At 34.5% G+C, this 18,080-nt stretch overlaps 1 protein-coding gene across 3 annotated transcripts in view; it reads left to right on the plus strand.

Moving 5' to 3' along the window:
- MPP6 (membrane palmitoylated protein 6) overlaps positions 1-18,080 on the plus strand; it is a 96,406-nt gene that overhangs the window by 69,504 nt on the left and 8,822 nt on the right. For 2 of the 3 annotated variants that reach the window (XM_029930288.1, XM_029930298.1), the window contains exons 6-10: positions 830-871; positions 2,323-2,454; positions 4,774-4,873; positions 5,194-5,262; positions 6,967-7,128. In XM_029930288.1, the coding sequence (XP_029786148.1) occupies positions 830-871; positions 2,323-2,454; positions 4,774-4,873; positions 5,194-5,262; positions 6,967-7,128 (505 nt within the window). The remainder of the gene's footprint in view (positions 1-829; positions 872-2,322; positions 2,455-4,773; positions 4,874-5,193; positions 5,263-6,966; positions 7,129-18,080) is intronic. The other variant, XM_029930308.1, reaches the window with a different exon arrangement.

Raw genomic sequence — 18,080 nt, forward strand, 5'->3', positions numbered from 1 at the left:
TGTTCTTTGTTGCATATACTTTATAGGTCATTCAATTTTTTCTTTTAGTGATAAGAATATAAAATACACATGTTTTAGTAGGTTGTGTTTAGTAACTTAGTAATGAATGAACCATTAATATATGGTCTATAGTAAAATACTTTAAAATGTACTTAATAAAATATACTGAATCTGGTCAAATCTCTAATGACTCTTAAGATTATTACAAAATGTTTAGGTCAAAAGCTTTGTTAATTTTTCAGATAGATTTTTAAAATCAAAGTAAAACCAGGTTAATCTGAGATTTTGAGCATGAGAGTAATGTTCTAAAATTAGTTTAATAAATGAAAAAATAAGAATTGTTCTCTCTAGAAATCTTTTGACTTTTGAGTGATGTGTTTTGTTCCACAAGTAATGGCATTTCCAGAACAATTTGATGGGAATAAGGGAATAGATACTTGAAATTTGGACTGTCCCAGAAAATCTGAATTTATGGTTACAAAATGTATGTTGTCCCAAGATAAGAATGATAAACACATTCCTGGTTAGATGACAAGATGCTCTTACTGTTCATTTGGGTCAGCTTTCTTGAGAAATAAGAAGTATCCAAGTATTTTAACAACTTTGCATACCCATCCCTTTTCTCTGCCTCAACTCCAGCACTTCTTTTTCCTTCTGTCATTTATAGTTTTCAGGTGTTATATATACCCTATGGACAATTAATTAGGGGAGTAGTTACTTTACCAGAAGAGTGAAGTAATAAAATGGGCCAGTAGTTTGTGTATATTTTGTTAATTTATTATTAGTTTAAAGTCTGGCTTTATTTATACAATGAAAAATATATTTTTAGAGTTGCATCAATATGGAGAGGCATCCAGCACACGTCCGTCAGGTATGATGTCATTCCAGGACATTCTCTGGTACTCCGGTTTTTCTGTCTTATCAGCCAACTAAATTTACCTTTTAAATAAACTGAATAATTTTGGGGTTTTTTTCCATTGCCAAAACATTGAGCTGCATGCCATTGTCAGTTTAGCCAGTTGTCACATTTCAACAATCTTAATATTGTTTGTATGCTTGCTTTTGAATATTTCTAAAATTATATATCAAAAGAATTATTGGCTTACTGATTTTTTAAGCAATATTTAGCCTTTCCAAAGTTATTGAAAATGTTCTGAATGCTTTCTATTAAAATCATCTAATTGTAAATAACTAAAATTTTGTCACATGTATCCAGACTTGGTTACTTCTAAATGATTTTAATATGCATCCATCACATTGCATTTTACCCCACTAATAATAATATGTATTTGCCTGTGTTACACCTGAATATCTGGTTTGGTTACATTTGTAGAAGTATGATAGCATTGTCATTTTGACTAATTTTGTGCTTTTCTGCTTGTTAAAGTTTACCTGATTAATGCCAGGTCATTTCTTCAGTAGATAAAATTTGAATTTTTATAAATATGCATGAAAAGTTTTAAGAATATAATCATTCTGAAATTGCCATCAAATACTGAAAATGCTGAATAGTATTTAAAGTGGATAAGCAAAATATTCCAGTTATTGGAGATAATGACTAATAGTAGTAACTGGCATACTTTTATTAATAAAATATATTTAAAGAAATTTGTATAGTTCAATGAATTTAAATGGGGAAGTATTTTCAAGGCTTTTTCAGTATTTTTCTTACAATTAATTAATGCTAATTATTTAATTAGAACATGATGATTTCCAAAAATATTTTCCACCCTCATTTTGGCCAGTGTAAATCTGTGTAACTAAAAACTATATATTACCAGTGATGAAAGTTTAAAAAAAATCTTTTTAAGTTACTAACTGTATTTCAGGGGTGACTTGAACATGAACTTTCATTGTTTAACTTTGGTTTCAGGGCTCTTTCATAAAGTCAGTCCTAAAAAAAAAAGATCTTAATATATCTGAGATATATGCCTTAAACCAGCTGCATATATTGTTTCTGGATATTAATCAGAAAGCATTTAATTGCATTTAAAGTTATGTAGCATTATTTTAAAAATCATGTGGAATGATTGAGGGAAAGTATAAGAATGGTGGAGTAAAATGATTGTCAAGCTCTGTTGATTTAAGATTAGAAGTTAAAATAGAAACAAAAATTTAATTGTACTAATACTTATTTTTTCTTTTCTGATACCAAAGTATTAATGTCTAGAAATTTATTTTACTTGAATGGAACAAGTTCTTTAGTTGAAGTACTGAATACATTGTCAATTACAATAAAATCACAGTTATTTGGAAAAGATTTCAAAAATCTAGTGACAAATGATACGCCTATACTATCTTAAATTGTGCTATGTATTTTAGGTATTTGTGAAATGTCATTTCGATTATAATCCATACAATGATAACCTGATACCCTGCAAAGAAGCAGGATTGAAGTTTTCAAAAGGAGAAATTCTTCAAATTGTAAACAGAGAAGATCCAAACTGGTGGCAGGTTAGTATGCTTCTCATAATTTCCTCATCTGCTTTTTTATTTTCAATCTTAGATCTGGCCAATAGCTGAATATTCAGGAAGAACGTATTAGCATTTGTTCCAGTGATTTTTGCCTGCACGAACAGCTTCTGCTTCAATGGCTGCTAATTTTGTGGACAGATGATCAAGTTGAGAGGGATTTGCGAGTTGCTGTTAATAAATGCAAGATTGATTAGCCTGTGGAGATATTCCATTGGTTTCAGGATCAGATCAGTTGGTTCTTCCACATCAGTAACTGCAGTAAAATATGATATTGGGCAAGAACAGCTCACTTGGGGTCATCCCTCCTCAGTGTTTGTTTTTGTTTGTTGTAACTAGAAGTGTTATACTATGTGGATAGTAGCATCTCTCTCTTGTGTCATCTCTCCATATATACATTCATGGCTAATAAAACATAGTTTCTTAACCTCTTAAATCTATTTCTCCTACCTGTTCTCAGTTATTGAGAAGTGAAGGTTTGTTTTATGATCAGTGTTAGTTGGTCTTGGTTGAAATCTGTGTCTGTGGGAAGGGATGTGTTATCACTGTATTTCCCAACTTGATTTTGTTTTTTTCTTTTTAATGTTTATTTATTTTGAGAGAGAGAGTATGTGTGAGCAGGGGAGGGGCAGAGAGAAAGAGGGAGAGAGAGAATCCCAAGCAGGTTCCATGTTCTCAGCACAGAGCCTGACACAAGGCAAGGCTTGATCTCACAATCTCAGGAACTCTGAAATCCTGACCTGAGCTGAAAAATCAAGAGTTGGTCATTTATCCCACTGAGTCATCCAGGCACCCCACCCCCTACTTCATTTTCTAAAGATCTGTATGATCATGTTCTTTTTCCTTTCCCCTAACAGCTTTCAGAAATCTCTAGCAGGAATAATAAGTCTGCTTTTGTAATTGTTTACATCAGCTAAGAACCACAGTATTCAATGTTGGAGAAACTGACAAATCAGAAAGTTTAAAATCCCTTAAACTGTCAGAACAATTGAGAGTCATTAAAAAGCAAGGTATATGAGGAAGGGATCCAGGACCTACCTCTAAACTCTAAATTAAATGGAGATAGTAGTAACTCACATTAACTCTGGTAAGTTACACATCTAAGGGGGGAATGAATAATGAGAACAATCTTACTAATGTGTCCTTAAATTCAAATTAAGACATTATTATGTACAAGTGCACTGAGGCGAGAGAAGTAAAAGATAAACAGGGTCTGTAATCTTGAGAGGTTTCCACAGAAAATCTTAGAACTCTCATCAAAAAAACTTTGTGGTTGTTTCCTTTATTGAACTCTTTCTGGAAACTTTTTTCTTGTCCCCCTTTCAGTTCTGTCTTCTCATACTGTCACCATTATTTCAGTCCCTTCTTGGAATTTGGTAATCTATTACTTTAAGTCTGTTTTTTAGGATGGTAATTGCTAAAAATGATACCAGATTTTTCAATGCTATTTATAAAGATAAAGACACTAACTTTGTGGGATAAGCCACTAGCAGCCAGTTCTTCAGCTGCTATTTTAAAATAGCCCTTTTTGGGATTTCAAAACTTAGTTTCTTTTTGTTTTTTTTTTTTTAATTCTTTAATGTTTATTTATTTTTGATAGAGAGAGAGAGTGAGTGTGTGTGTGTGAGAGAGCAGGGGAGGGGCAGAGAGAGAGGGAGACACAGAACCCAAAGCAGGCTCCAGGCTCTGAGTTGTCAGCACAGAGCCTGATGCGGGGCTCAAACTCACAAACTGTAAGATCATGACCTGAGCTGAAGTCGGACACTCAACTGACTGAACCACCCAGGTGCCCCAAAACTTAGTTTCTTGACAGTAAGTGTAATTTTACCTATTTTAAATTTAAGATATTCAGATCTTCCCTCCCCTCCCCTCCCCTCCTCTTCTTCCCCTCCCTCTCTCCCTCTCCCCCCCATTGTGCATAGGATTACAGTTGGTAGTGAATACTTTACTAAGGGTGCTAAATGAAATGTCCTATTAAGAAATAAAATAGTTCTTATCCTTTCCATTCTTTGACTAACTTAGCATTATGAATAAAATGTTGACATAAGTTAAAGATCCTATGTACCTTTGCATTTTGGTCCCCACATTTCAGTATCAGATGGCAAATTGATTAGGCACCAGTTGATTCCTTAGTGCTAAGTGTTTAAATATCTTAACTGACAGTGCCATGGATTTAAATCGCAAGGTCAACTTTTAAGAGCAAATGTGATATATTTTTACTGACTATTGATTGTCCTATTTATTAGAATATAGTTTCAAACTTTGGTCACTGAGATATACAATTCATTCATTTGATTCTAGGCTAGCCATGTCAAAGAGGGAGGAAGCGCTGGTCTCATCCCAAGCCAGTTCCTGGAAGAGAAGAGAAAGGCTTTTGTTAGAAGAGACTGGGACAATTCAGGTGATGAGCTTAACACAGTGTGTAACAAGTAGTCCTTTGTGGTTACCTTTCTTTGCCTCTTTCCTCTGAATCAGCAAATGAATTTATGTAAAACGTATCTAAAATCAATCCAGCCCCTCTACTCCATTCTAACTCTCAAAAATAAACTCTTTGATCCCTTTCTGCCACCTGCTGGTAGAGTATCAGAATTCAGTGGCTCAACTCATTTCTGCCCCCTTCTGCTTTGTAGGGACAACACTTTCACCCTATAGAATACCATAGGGCAGTTTTATCATATTCTGACACACGGTTTTAAATTAATGTGCCTTGTCATCTTTCAGGACCTTTTTGTGGAACCATAAGTAGCAAAAAGAAAAAAAAGATGATGTATCTCACAACCAGAAATGCAGGTACGTTTTAAGTACTTTTTGAGAAGTCCAAGTGAGATAGCTTTATATCATTAATTAATGTGGCATAAAGTCTAAATATATAAGTTTAAAAGAAACCAATTCAGATAAATACCCAATTGTCAGGGGCTGTCACTTGAACACATGGCTCAATATAATAGGGAGACATGATTTAAATCTCTGTTATGTATACTTATACTGTCACCACTGTGTTTTATTCTATGAGTATAATTTACAATGAGATGAATTGGTTAGGATTTATGATTATATTAGTTGAAGGAACAATGTTAAAACTTTTTGTTCAGGAACTTTGATGGTGATTTATATGTCATTTCTAAAGAAATGCCTTTATGAAGATAATAAAAGAGTTATGATTTAGGGCAACTCTATTCTGTCATAACATTGTCCATGATACTTTTGGGAAAACAGTACTAGACCAAACAAATCTTTTAGACTTAAAGGTATATATGACAGTTATTCTTTTCAGGTATAGAGGCAGATAGGAGTGAAATGCAGCTCTTTGAATGAAAAGGCCTTCTGAAAGGAATTTATAAAATTTTTTAAATGTTTTTATTTATTTTTGAGATAGCGTGAGCAGGGGAGGGTCAGAGAGAGGGAGTCACAGAATCCAAAGACAGGCTCCAGGCTCTGAGCTGTCAGCACAGAGCCTGATGCAGGGCGTGAACCCATAAACCGTGAGATCATGACCTGAGCCAAAGTCAGAAGCTTAACCAACTGAGCCATCCAGGCGCCCCAGGAATTGATAATTTTTTTAAAGTACTTGCTGGACTCAGTGTTGCTTCTCTACTGGTACTAAACTAAATAGCACACTATAAAGGGAAAAATAATAATAATAAAATGAGGGAAAAGAGATTTTTCTCAATGTTGGTTTAGTGTATTGTGGAGAAATTGTGCAAATAAAGTTGTTGTTAGGATAATAACCTAAGGAAGAAGTGTTGTTATTATAGATCAAGATTTATAATCCTAATAACCAGGTAAGATACTATTTTAAGTTCACTTTGGCCTTATTATTTATTAAATATATGTCCTTAAAGCTTTCTTGCAAAATAGAAACCTTGTAATTTTCCCATTGACTAAGATTTAATTTTGGAGTGTATTTTGACTGAAAATAGTTTGGATCCAAAATTTTATTTTGTACATACTTCATATTGATTATCAATATATTTGTTTGCATTTTGTTAATCAAACTGGTATTTGCTGAGTCAGCATATGGTATTTGTTCTTTTATATTATTGGAAGGCCATCCTCATTCTATGGGGCTTATTTAAGCAGCCACACTAGTTATACCACTGTCCTTTTTATCTGATACACACTTTTTGCCTTAACAGATTATAAAAGATAATTTGCAGTTTGACTGTATATATTAAAAGAATTATTTCTATGACAAATTTGTAAGAAATGTTTTAATGGACAGATATATGATGAATATAAAACATGGCATTTTTCTAGCTTCCTTAGCCAAATTTTTAAGGGCAAATGGACAGAAACAGATGTTTAAACCAAGATCGAAAATAATTTATTGTACTTTACCAAATTTACAACAACAAATCAATACTAAGTCAATGCAGTTGGAGTGATACTTACTTGTCGAGACAACCTAGCCCTTACTGGACAGAATTGCAGAAGTTTATCATCCATCTCAAAGGTAAGTGAATATGACAATTTTCCATTTCATTTTTCACTTAGAATTTGATCGTCATGAAATCCAGATATATGAGGAGGTGGCCAAAATGCCTCCCTTCCAGAGAAAGACATTAGTATTGATCGGAGCACAAGGTGTGGGGCGAAGAAGCTTGAAAAACAGGTTCATAGTGTTGAATCCCACTAGATTTGGAACCACAGTGCCATGTAAGTTTTCTCTTTTTCTTTGCTGTTTCAAAGAGTAGGTGGAACAGATTTTTTTTCTAAATAATTTTTTATTTAGAAAATAGAAAAGCAAATAGAAGATACTGAAAAACTCAGTGACTCTACAGCTGTCTTGAAATAACGCTGTAGCCCTGTTGGCTTGCTGCCTCATGGCAGTTGTTTCTCCAAACTCCTGAGTCCAGAAATGTTAGTTAAACGCAAGTACTAGAAGTTGTGGCAAAGTCAGCATTCACTTTGTATTTTCTTGTACCACTGATGTGTATCTGAAAAGTTCTATTTTTTACCCATTTTAGCATAAAGAAAAGAGGGAAACTTGTATCCTCAGACACTTCCAGTGTGGCAATTCCTTTGTGAATTTGTGCATTTTCGCTTGTAGCCCTGTCCTGCAAGATCATAAACCTGATTTTTTGATAGCACATCAACAGCAAGAATCTTCCAGAGCAGGCAGCATTAGTTAAGGTTATAAAGGTTGCGTATAAAATAAAAACACTGATGGGGGAGGTATAACCATTACATGAGCCAAGCATTCATTTTATCATCTTTGCGTTTATTCCCTATTTGCATATTTGCATATTGAAAGTTAAATAATGTCAGAAATATGCTTGATAAGAATGGAATCACATCGGAGTTAGATGATGTCATAGCCTTATTATAAGAACGAATATACATTTGTCTTTATTTTGGATATGTGTGGGCCTTTACATGTGGGAATTCACATGCTCTTTCCTCTGAACAACGTGGGAGACAAGCCAGCCTCACCTTATGTAACTCCCCTTTCTGTGCTGCTTTTGCTGACCAGGCCCCCTTTTGATTAACAGTATTTCCTTAAGGTATTTTAATGCCATTAAGCTGTTCTGGTTAATGCTTAGCCTAATGTCACTCCGTCTCTTTGTGATGAATTTTCGTGTTTCTCTACTTACATGTAGTATGTTTTGAGGTTTAATTTTCAGTGAGTGATCTTATTGCTGAAAATCTTAGGGATTGGTTGGGGGAGTAACCATGTACTATTTGTAATCTCTTTGGGGTAAGCCTTTGGATTCCATTGTAAGCACTTTAAATCACTAAATTCAGAAAAATACTGATTAAATAGTTAAGAAAATAAAAACCTCAGTGTGACCAAAGTATTTTAAATATTTTAGAGTATTTTATTTTTCATTTTTATCTAGTTAATATATGTATAGTATTTTAATCAGGTAGTTCTTAAAGATACGTAATAGAATAAATAACTGCCAGTCTTGCTGTATTCCCCCTTTGGCATACTTACCAGAAAGTTGTTTTTCATGTTTGTTGCTATTTATTTGGGGTCTTCTACATTTCTTAATAATGTCATCATTCTGCAGTTTCTTAGATTATCCAGTGTAGGCCTTATCTATTGACTTCCTGACTCTCTTCCCAATATAAAAATAGGCCTAGTTTCAGTTCATTGCATTTTATTTTCTAGCACAGCATTTTTCTCCTTCCATCCAACAGTTGCTGGAATTCTTTTTCTCTTCCTGTCTTTACCTTGATTTTTTTGCACGTATATGTACAAATTTGTTTTAAACTGCAGACTCATCCTGTAAGTCATATTTATTTTTCTGGAGATTTCTGTCTCAGGACCATAGGTCTTCCTGCTTTGGTGAGGACTGCACGCTCTCCATTCTGGCTGACCCTCCGTTAGTGCAGGAGCGCTTCCCTTTGTCACCCGGTTGACAGCAACCTTGTTTTGCTGGGACACATCCTCTTATTGTGTGTGGGGTATAATTTCTCTTTGTATTTGAAGATGTATATTTTCTGTTCTCTTTTTGATTGTTTAGCTGAGAATATGAATTCTAGATTGTAAAACTCAAAAGATGTTACTCTTGAATCCAGTTCTATGAAGTTCAGTGCCATTGTAATTCTTGTTCATTCATACATGGCCTGATTTTTCTTTCACAGATATGCAGGGTCTTTTCTTTGTTTCATTCTGTTGTTTGTCAGTATTTTGAAATTTAATAATGATGTGCCTTTGTGTACCTCTTTTTTTATTCATTGTGCTGATGATTAGTGGGCTCTTCAGAGTAGAGACTCATGTCCCTCAATTCTGGGAAATTATTATTTCTTTATGATTTGTCTGTGTTTTCTCTGTTCACATTTTCTAGAATTTCTGTTAGAGTTTCTGTTAGCTGAAACATCCTGGATTCCTATCTCTCTCTCCCCCTCCCTCTCACCCTCCCTCCCTCCCTCCTTCCCTCTCTCTCTCTCTTTCTCTCTCTCTCTCATGTTGTCTATCCCTTTATCTTTTTATTCTACTCTTTAAAAGATTACTTGAGTTCTTTATTCTGTTTCATCAGTGTTTTATCAAAAGTAATCATATTTTTCATTTTAGAATTTTGTTTCTTTGTTGTTTTTTCCACAGCATTGTCTGTTTGTAGAAGCTATATCTTATGTATCTCTAAGAATAGTAAATTAGCATATTTTTAATCATTTTTTAAATTTTTTAAAATGTCTTTATTTTTGAGAAGCAGAGAGAGACACAAGTAAGGGAGGGTCAGAGAGAGAGGGAGACAGAATCTGAAGCAGGCTGCAGGCTCTGAGCTGTCAGCACAGACTTCAACACAGGGCTCGAATCTGCAGACCATGAGATCATGACCTCAGCCGAAGCCAGACGCTCAACCAACTGAGCCCCCCAGGCGCCTCAGTTGGTTTTTTTCTTTTCTAAGAATAGTAAAGAGCATGTTGGGTTTTTTTAGTTTTTCTGTGGACTAAATATCTCTGCTTTCCTCCAGGTTACCTTTTCTGTTTATGGTATGTTTGTGTGTGTTTCCCCTTTTATGCTAGAGGATTTTTTCCTTTACATACGGATCATTGGCTGAACATCATACTTAAAAGTAAGTGTTAAAATTGGTTGGAAGCTCTATGTACTTGAGCAAGTCTTGGCAAATGACAGCTTTATTAGATAGCCAAGGAGATCAGCTGTTTTGAGGGGGAATCAAAAGGTGGGCATAAGATATTTTTGGGGGGAGCTGTTAGATTTTACAGAGAAGAGTTTTCAGATGTCCCTCAGCTGAGAGTGCTCTCTAACAAGGTAGATGGGGGAGGGTGTGGATTGACCTCCGAATGCGTAGTTCTACCCCCACCTCCAATTTTTAGCTTCTTGCTTCAAAGTCCGCAGTCTCTTCAGCGTTCTGGGCATAGCTCTATAAACACTTTAGCTTATTCTTCTTTTAATTTCTTTCAGTGATATTAGTAATTTTCAGTGTACAAGTCTTACGCTTCTTTTGTCAAATTATTCCTAAGTATTTTAATCTTTTTGATTCTATAAAAAGTAATTTTTCTAACTTCCTTTTCAAATTGTTTATCACAAGTATATAGAAATGCAACTGATTTTTGTGCATTAATTTTGTATCCTTCAACCTTGCTGAACTCATTAATTATAATTTTTTTTGCAAATTTCTCAGGATTTTCTATATACAAGATTATGTCATCCACAAATATAGTGTTCCTTATTCCTTTAAACTGTCATTTATTTAGTTTTCTTGTCTAATTTTCCTGATGAGAACCTCGAGTGCAGTATGGAATAGAAATGGCAAAAGTGGACATTCTTATTTTGTTCATGATCCTAGAGGGATACCATTCAGTCTCTCATCACTAAGTATGATGTTAGCTCTGGGTTTTTTGCAGATAACCTTCTTCAGGTTGGAGAAATTCTCTTCTATTCCTAGTTTATTGATTTTTTTTCTCATGAGAAGATACTGGATTTTGCCAAACGTTTATTCTTTGTTTATTGAGACAATAATATGATTTTTGGTTTTTCATCTTTTACATTAATTGTGTTCCTGGGGTAAATCCCATTTAGTTGTAGTGTGTAATCCTTTTTATATCCTTCCAGAGTCTGTTTGCTAGTATTTTGTTGAGTATTTGTGCACCTATATTCATAAAAGATACTGGTCTGTAGATTTCATTTCTCATGATATTGGGTAATATTGATAATTATAATTCTGGACTCCTATATTGGGTTGAGAAGTGCTCCTTTTTCTTCTATTTTTTTGAAAGTGTTGGTAAGGGATTAATGTTAATTCTTCTTTAAATGTTTCGTAGACTTTACCCTTGGAGCCAGCCTGGGGTTATTTTTGTAGGACATTTTGACTACTGGTTCAATCTTGTTATTTGTTATAGGCCTCCTCAGATTTTCTATTTCTGTTTAATCAGTTTCAGAATTTCTGCAGCATCCAATCTTTTATTCCTGATTTCAGTAATTCCATTCCGCTCTTCTTGGTCAGTCTTTCCAAAGGTTTATTAATTTCAGTGTTCTTTTCATTAAACCAACATTTGTTGATTTTCTATATTGGTTTTCTGTTCTCTATTTCATTAATTTTTGTGATAGTCCTTATTATTTCTTTCTTATTTTGGGTTTAGTTTGCTCTTTTTCCATTTTCTTTTTTAAAATTTTTTAATGTTTTATATATTTATGTATTGAGCACGAGAGAGACAGCATGAGCAGGGAAGGGTCAGAAAGAGAGGGAGACACAGAATCCGAAGACAGGCTCCAGGCTCTGAGCTGTCAGTACAGAGCCCAACACAGGGTTCAAACGCACAAACCGTGAGATCATAACCTGAGCTGAAGCTGGATGCTTAACTGACTGAGCCCCACCAGGCACCCCATCAGAGTATTTTCTAATTACACTTGTGATTTCCTATTTGACCTATTGGTTGTTGAGGAGCATATTGTTTAATTTCCATGTATGTTGAATTTCCCAAATTTCTTCTGTTACTGTTTTCCAATTCATGCCACTGTAGTCAGAAAATAGTGTATTATTTTACTTTTTTAAAATTCATTGAGACAGGCTTTATAACCGCAGGTACAGTCTGTTTTGGAGAATGTTCCAGGTCCACTTGGGAAGAATGTGTATTCTGCTGTCTATGGGTAGAGTGTTTACACATGTCTGTAATATAGTATTATTTGAGACTTTTATTTCCTTGTTGATCTTCTGCCTATTCTATCCATTATTGAAAGTGTGGTATTGAAGTCTCCAGGTATTATTATTGACTTAACTATTTCTCCCTTCAGTTCTGTCAGTTTTTGCAGCATGTATTTTGGGAAGTTTGTCGTTAGATGTTTATGTTTGTAATTTTAAAACCTTTTTGATGGATTCACACTTTTATCATTATAAAATGTTCTTCTTTGTCTCTGGTAATAGTCTTTGTCTTTAGGTTTATTTTGTGTGGCATACGTATAGCCACCTCAGGTCTATATGTTACTGTTTGGGACATTTTTCCTTTTTTTTTTTTTTTTTTTTTTACTTTCCACTTATTCATGTCTTTGAATCTAAAGGATGTCTTTTGGAGACAGCATATAGCTGGATCATGGTTTTTGTTTATTTGTTTTAATCCATTCTTCCCGTCTCTGCCTTTTCATTGGAGTCTTTTATCCATTTAATATAAATGATCCTCACTATGAGTTCACCTGATTGTTTCCCTGTGATTAGGTTCTGGTCATGCATTACTATTACTAGAAAAACAGAAGTCATGTTTTATCCTCTGAACATCACATCAGGAGGTACATCTTGTCAGTATGTCCCATTACTGATGATACTGACTTTGATTATTGATTTAGGTGATGTCTGATAGATTTCTTCAGTGTAAAAGGTAACTTTTCTTCCATTTGTTATTAATAAGTAATCTGTTCAAAGATACTTTGAAACAGTATAAGTATTCTCCTCAGTAAACTTTTACCCAATTATTTTAGCATCCATCAATAATTCATTAATTTAAAACCTTTTCCTGAATTTGGGGAAACCACTATCAGTCCACTAAAATCCCTTCTCATGTTATTTGAACACGCATTCAATTTCTGAGTATCTTTACAGTTAGGTCACTCAACTAATTTTTTTCTGGGAGGTGTATAACTAACTGGTTTGTTGGATGGCTGAGCTCTTTGGGAGTACAGACAGGAAAGAGCTTTATTTTTATCCAGTCACTAACTTCATACATGCTGTAGCAGATCTTCTTTCTTCTTTTCCTTCAGCTCCCTAGGAGATTCTGTAACTTTCTAGTTATAACTTTCAGTTATAAGAACTGTGTCATTTTGTTAAATCAGACTTTATTTTATGTATTAAAAAAAAAAGGCTACTCCAATTCAAAACTTCAGTGTTGCATCCAATTCACTATATGTTTTTCCTCCCTTACAACTCCTTCCTGACCCTTGGCTTAGGACCTACAATGTAAAGGGAAGGGTATAGTTTGTTCTGTTATTCTCCCTTCATATCCTGCTCTGCTGCTTCTGGTTTTCAGGGTCAGGGCAAAAGAAGTGAGCATAAAAGGCTGTCATATAAAATCTTGCCTTTTGGAGACTGAAGTTCTTTATGTCACAAACGTCTGAGTACTCTCTTCCTTGAGGCCTATTTGTAGGTAGGTTCTTTGGAGACTCTCTAGAGACCTCCATACTTTTAAATTCCCTGGCCAGGCATGAGACTCATGCCAAGCTCCATTCCCACATCTCATGTTCTCTTTTGCTTTGTTCTCTACCCTTCATTTTGTCTTTCTTCTGTGCAGGATACCTTCAGAACAGTTCAAGCCAGGCTATCTCTTGAATACACACACACCCCTACACACGCAGCCCACAGGAAGCTCATGCTTGCTTTGCCAGATGGTGGATCACTCCGCTGCTACGATGTGTTCTCCAGGGAGGACCGTTTTACCGTGGGGTTAAGGAGAAGGAAACAAAGCATTCTGCCCTGAACCTGTGATTCATCATCTCAGTGACTCCTTTCTGAGTATATAGTAGATAGAGGCAGGTGGGCAGATGATCCTAGGACAATGTTGGCCACTTTTTGGTAAACTCTGAAAGAGGAGGCTATAGATCCTTGGCATTTCAGCATCTACTTGGGACTTGAGGGATACTGTGAGACTACAAAATAAAAGTCTTATTCAGCATCTTGCTTATAAATATAGAGAACACAACTAAAATAACTTATAATCACAGAATTGTGACCGTATTTATATATAAAATTCGCTTTCATTTTTCCCTGTTTTTTACATTTTTCACACTGTTCTTTCTTTTCTTCAAATTCCCCAAACTTATCATTCACACCTTTTTGTTCTTGTTGATCCTTCAGCTTGGAACACTGCCTCCCAGATCTTCAAATGCTTGAATTTTACTTGTTATTCAGATTTCATCTTCTCAGAGGCCTTTACTGACCATTCAATCTAAAGTAGTCTCCCCAGTATTTAGTGGTTGTGTTTCAGCACTTAAGTTCTCATTTGTTATTTGACTATTCACCTGTCTTCACATTCAAGAATATGTCGCATGAGAACACAGCACTGCTCTGTCTTTTGTGCTGCTTTAAACCCAGAGTCTAGAATAGGGTCTGGCACATAGCATACACCCAACAAATATTTGATGAATGAATGAATGAGTGAACAACCATTATATCATGAGCTTTTTCCCACAAGTCATTAGATATGTGTGTGTATATATAATATTTTGTGAATATATATTTTGTAAATATTAATCCGACAACAACAAAAAGCAAACAAACTAATTCTGAATTGGGCAAAGAACTTGAATAGAAAATTCTCCAAAAAAGATATACAAATGGCCAGTAAGCACATAAAAAGATGCTGAGCATCACTAATTATTAGGGAAATACAAATCAAAACCCCAATGACATATCACTTTATACTCATTATGGGATCATATTATATATTTTTAAAAAAAGATAAGTACTGGGAAAGATGTAGAGATATTAGAATGTTTGTTACTGAGGAGACTGTAAAATGGTGTTATCTGCTGTGGAAAACAATATAGCTACTCCTCAGAAAAATAAACGTAGAATTGCCATATGATCTAGCAATTTAGCTTATAGATATACACCCAAAAGTATTGAAAGTAGGGACTAAGATATTTATACATGAATGTTCATTGCATTATTTACAATAACCAAAAGATAGAAATAGTTTAGATGTCCATCAGTTCATGAATGAGTAAACTAAGTGATATGTTACAGACAATGGACTATTATTTAGCATTAAAAAAGACTGAAATTCTGGTCCCTGCTATCATATGGATGAACCTTGAAAACATTATGCTGAGTGAAATAAGCCAGACACAAAAGGACAGATATTGTACAATTTTTGTATGAGATACCTAGAATAATCAAATTCATAGAGACAGAAAGTGGAGTAGTAATTACCAGAGCCTAGAGGAGAGAGCATAACAGGAAGTCAGTGTTTAATGGACATGGAGTTTCTGTTTGAGATGATGAAGATGTTCTGGAAAATGAATAGTGGTGGTGATGACTGCACAATAATATCTTATTGCCATTAAATTGCACATTTAAAAATGTTTAAAATGATCAATTTGGGGGCACCTGGGTGGCTCAGTCGGTTGAGTGTCCAGCTTCAGCTCAGGTCATGATCTCACGATTTGTGGGTTCGAGCCCCACGTCGGGCTCTGTGCTAACAGCTCAGAGCCTGGAGCCTGCTTCCGATTCTGTGTCTCCCTCTCTTCTGACCCTCCCCTGCTCGTGCTGTCTCTGTCTGTCTCTCAAAAATATATAAAAAACAAAATAATTTTTTAAATGATCAATTTTATGTTATGTCTATTTTACCTGGATAAACAAAAAAAAAATCTTAATAGCTTCTTAATATTCAGGCATAGAAGTATACTGTTTTTGCCCATTTATATAGTTTGAATAGTTATTTTTCTTATAAGAGCTGATAAAATGTGTATACATAAATCTGAAATATAAAGCTACTAGATGGCCATTTTAATTTCTTGATTTCCTAGTGCCAAATTAATTTCCAGAAAGATGTTCTATTTTACCTTTCTTCAGACTACTATTTTAGTAAAGTTTCAAATCTGAAAGATTTAGGTATATCCATACATTAACTTAACTCTCACTTCTTCATTTAATGTAGATGTGTTTTAATTCTCTTAAAATCATTCACATTTATATAGCATCTAGCTTAGTTTTTTTTCTTTTTTACATCTCAATCAACACAAAAAAGAAACATTGAAACATTATGACAAGTTTGCCTAATTTCTGACACATATAGATTGTCTGGTGGTATGGATGAGGAAGTCTCATAGGGAAGGAGGTGAATGCTGGCATTATATTAAATTGATTTTTCCTCACATGTTATTCAATGATCTGAAGATAATTTAGAAAAAAATTATTGATCCAGAGGGATAGGCTACCTTATGAATCAAGTTTGCTGTTTAACATTAACATCTTAAGCTTAATTAACAACAACAATGTGTTACTTTGTTGATTGTTTTCAGGAGCTGCAAAAATTTAGAATTTTGCCATATAATTAAATTCTAAGAAACCACATTACTTGTTTACTTAGCATATAAGCCTAAGGGATCATTTGTAGCAAAGTCACCCTGTTCTAATTTTTCTGTTCTAGAAATGAAAAGGGACTTAAATATGTGGCAATATTGTTGTTGGGATTTGTTAGATTTGTTTGGAGTTTTCACTAGAGAATGGGATTATAGTTAATATTTACTTGTAAACTAATAACATTTTGCCAAGAATTAAGATTTCCTCACCATATTGGAGGTGGCAATGGGAGCAATATATGCACCTACATATTTATTTCAAGTAGTGCATTCCATATACAGTTTCACTGTAGAGCTTCACCAAAAATAGTACTCTTCTGAAATTACATTCACAACTGTTGAGCTAAGTCCTGGTATGTATTTAGTTGAGAAGTTTAAAATTGCCTTAGAAGTTTTATCATACTACCTTTGGTGAATAATTTCAGAAACCTTAGATACCACACATTTTTAAATATGAAATGCTATCATAGCATCTTGAAGATCTTTAAGTTACTACACAGTTGTCTGGGATAATCACCTCCAAGCCTGAGCCAGAAAACAATGGGTGAAGAACAGGAGTCCTGTTGTACCTAATGACCTCATTTATGAATTAGGCCCTTATTATTGAGCTTGAATTTTAACTTCATTCTGTTCTTATCAGTTTTTTCTTGATGTGCTATGTGTATTACAAATAGTCAAAATACTGTCACCTTTTAATTACTTTTTAATTGCATGTGCTTGACGATCTCATCAAATATTCTACATGTAAGTACTTGATTAGTAAAAGAATAGTTTTTTATATATGATCTAGCCAAAACCAGGCGAAGGCTAAACTAGAAAAATAATATATACGCACAAATTACTTTTCTTCTTCCAAACTAGTGTTAACAAAGTGGTAGAGAGTACTTAACTCTGCATCTTTGCAACAATTTGAAAGAGAATATCCTTCCCTAGACTAGCCCAAGTTGCAAAGGAGTTTATATCCCTGGAAGTATTCAGAACTCTAAAATATCAGGCCAAAGGATCCTCTAAATTTTGACTTGGTCTATTCACTGTTATTCTCTCAGAAGAAAATACTTTAGATTAAAGTAGAGTAAGTTAATAGAACATAGTAACATCAAGTGTGGCTATATCCACCACCAAGGTGCAAAACAATTAACATTTCAGAAGATCAATAAGCAGGAAGCCCAAAGAAAAGTTTGGTGTTAGGGTGAGAAAAAGGATAATTTGCATGTAAAACTACATTTCAGAAGACTGATAATACAAACTAAAAATAGAATTTTGCTCACTTGTTGGGCAATTAGGAAATGTTCACGCGTAAAGAAAGAATATAATTGATATCCTTTAAGGAGAAGGGGAGGGCTGGGGGCAGCTGGAACTCACCTACAATATACCTCACACTTAGTAGGATTCACTATAATTAAGAATTTAAGTTTAGGGCTCTGCTTCTAGGAAATAATTCTGAGTTTCAAGCTGACTTTATAGAGCACATTTTTTTAAAACTATATATTGTGTATGGGGGGACTACCTCTCAAAATAGTCCTATAGGTCAAGGGTCAGCAAACTTTTTTTGAAGTTTATTTATCTTGAGAGAGAGTGAGAGCAAGGGAGGGGCAGAGGGAGAGGATCCCAAGCAGACCACACTGTCAGT

This window comes from Suricata suricatta, chromosome 2 (genome assembly GCF_006229205.1).
Source record: "Suricata suricatta isolate VVHF042 chromosome 2, meerkat_22Aug2017_6uvM2_HiC, whole genome shotgun sequence".
Classification (NCBI taxonomy): Eukaryota; Metazoa; Chordata; class Mammalia; order Carnivora; family Herpestidae; genus Suricata; species Suricata suricatta.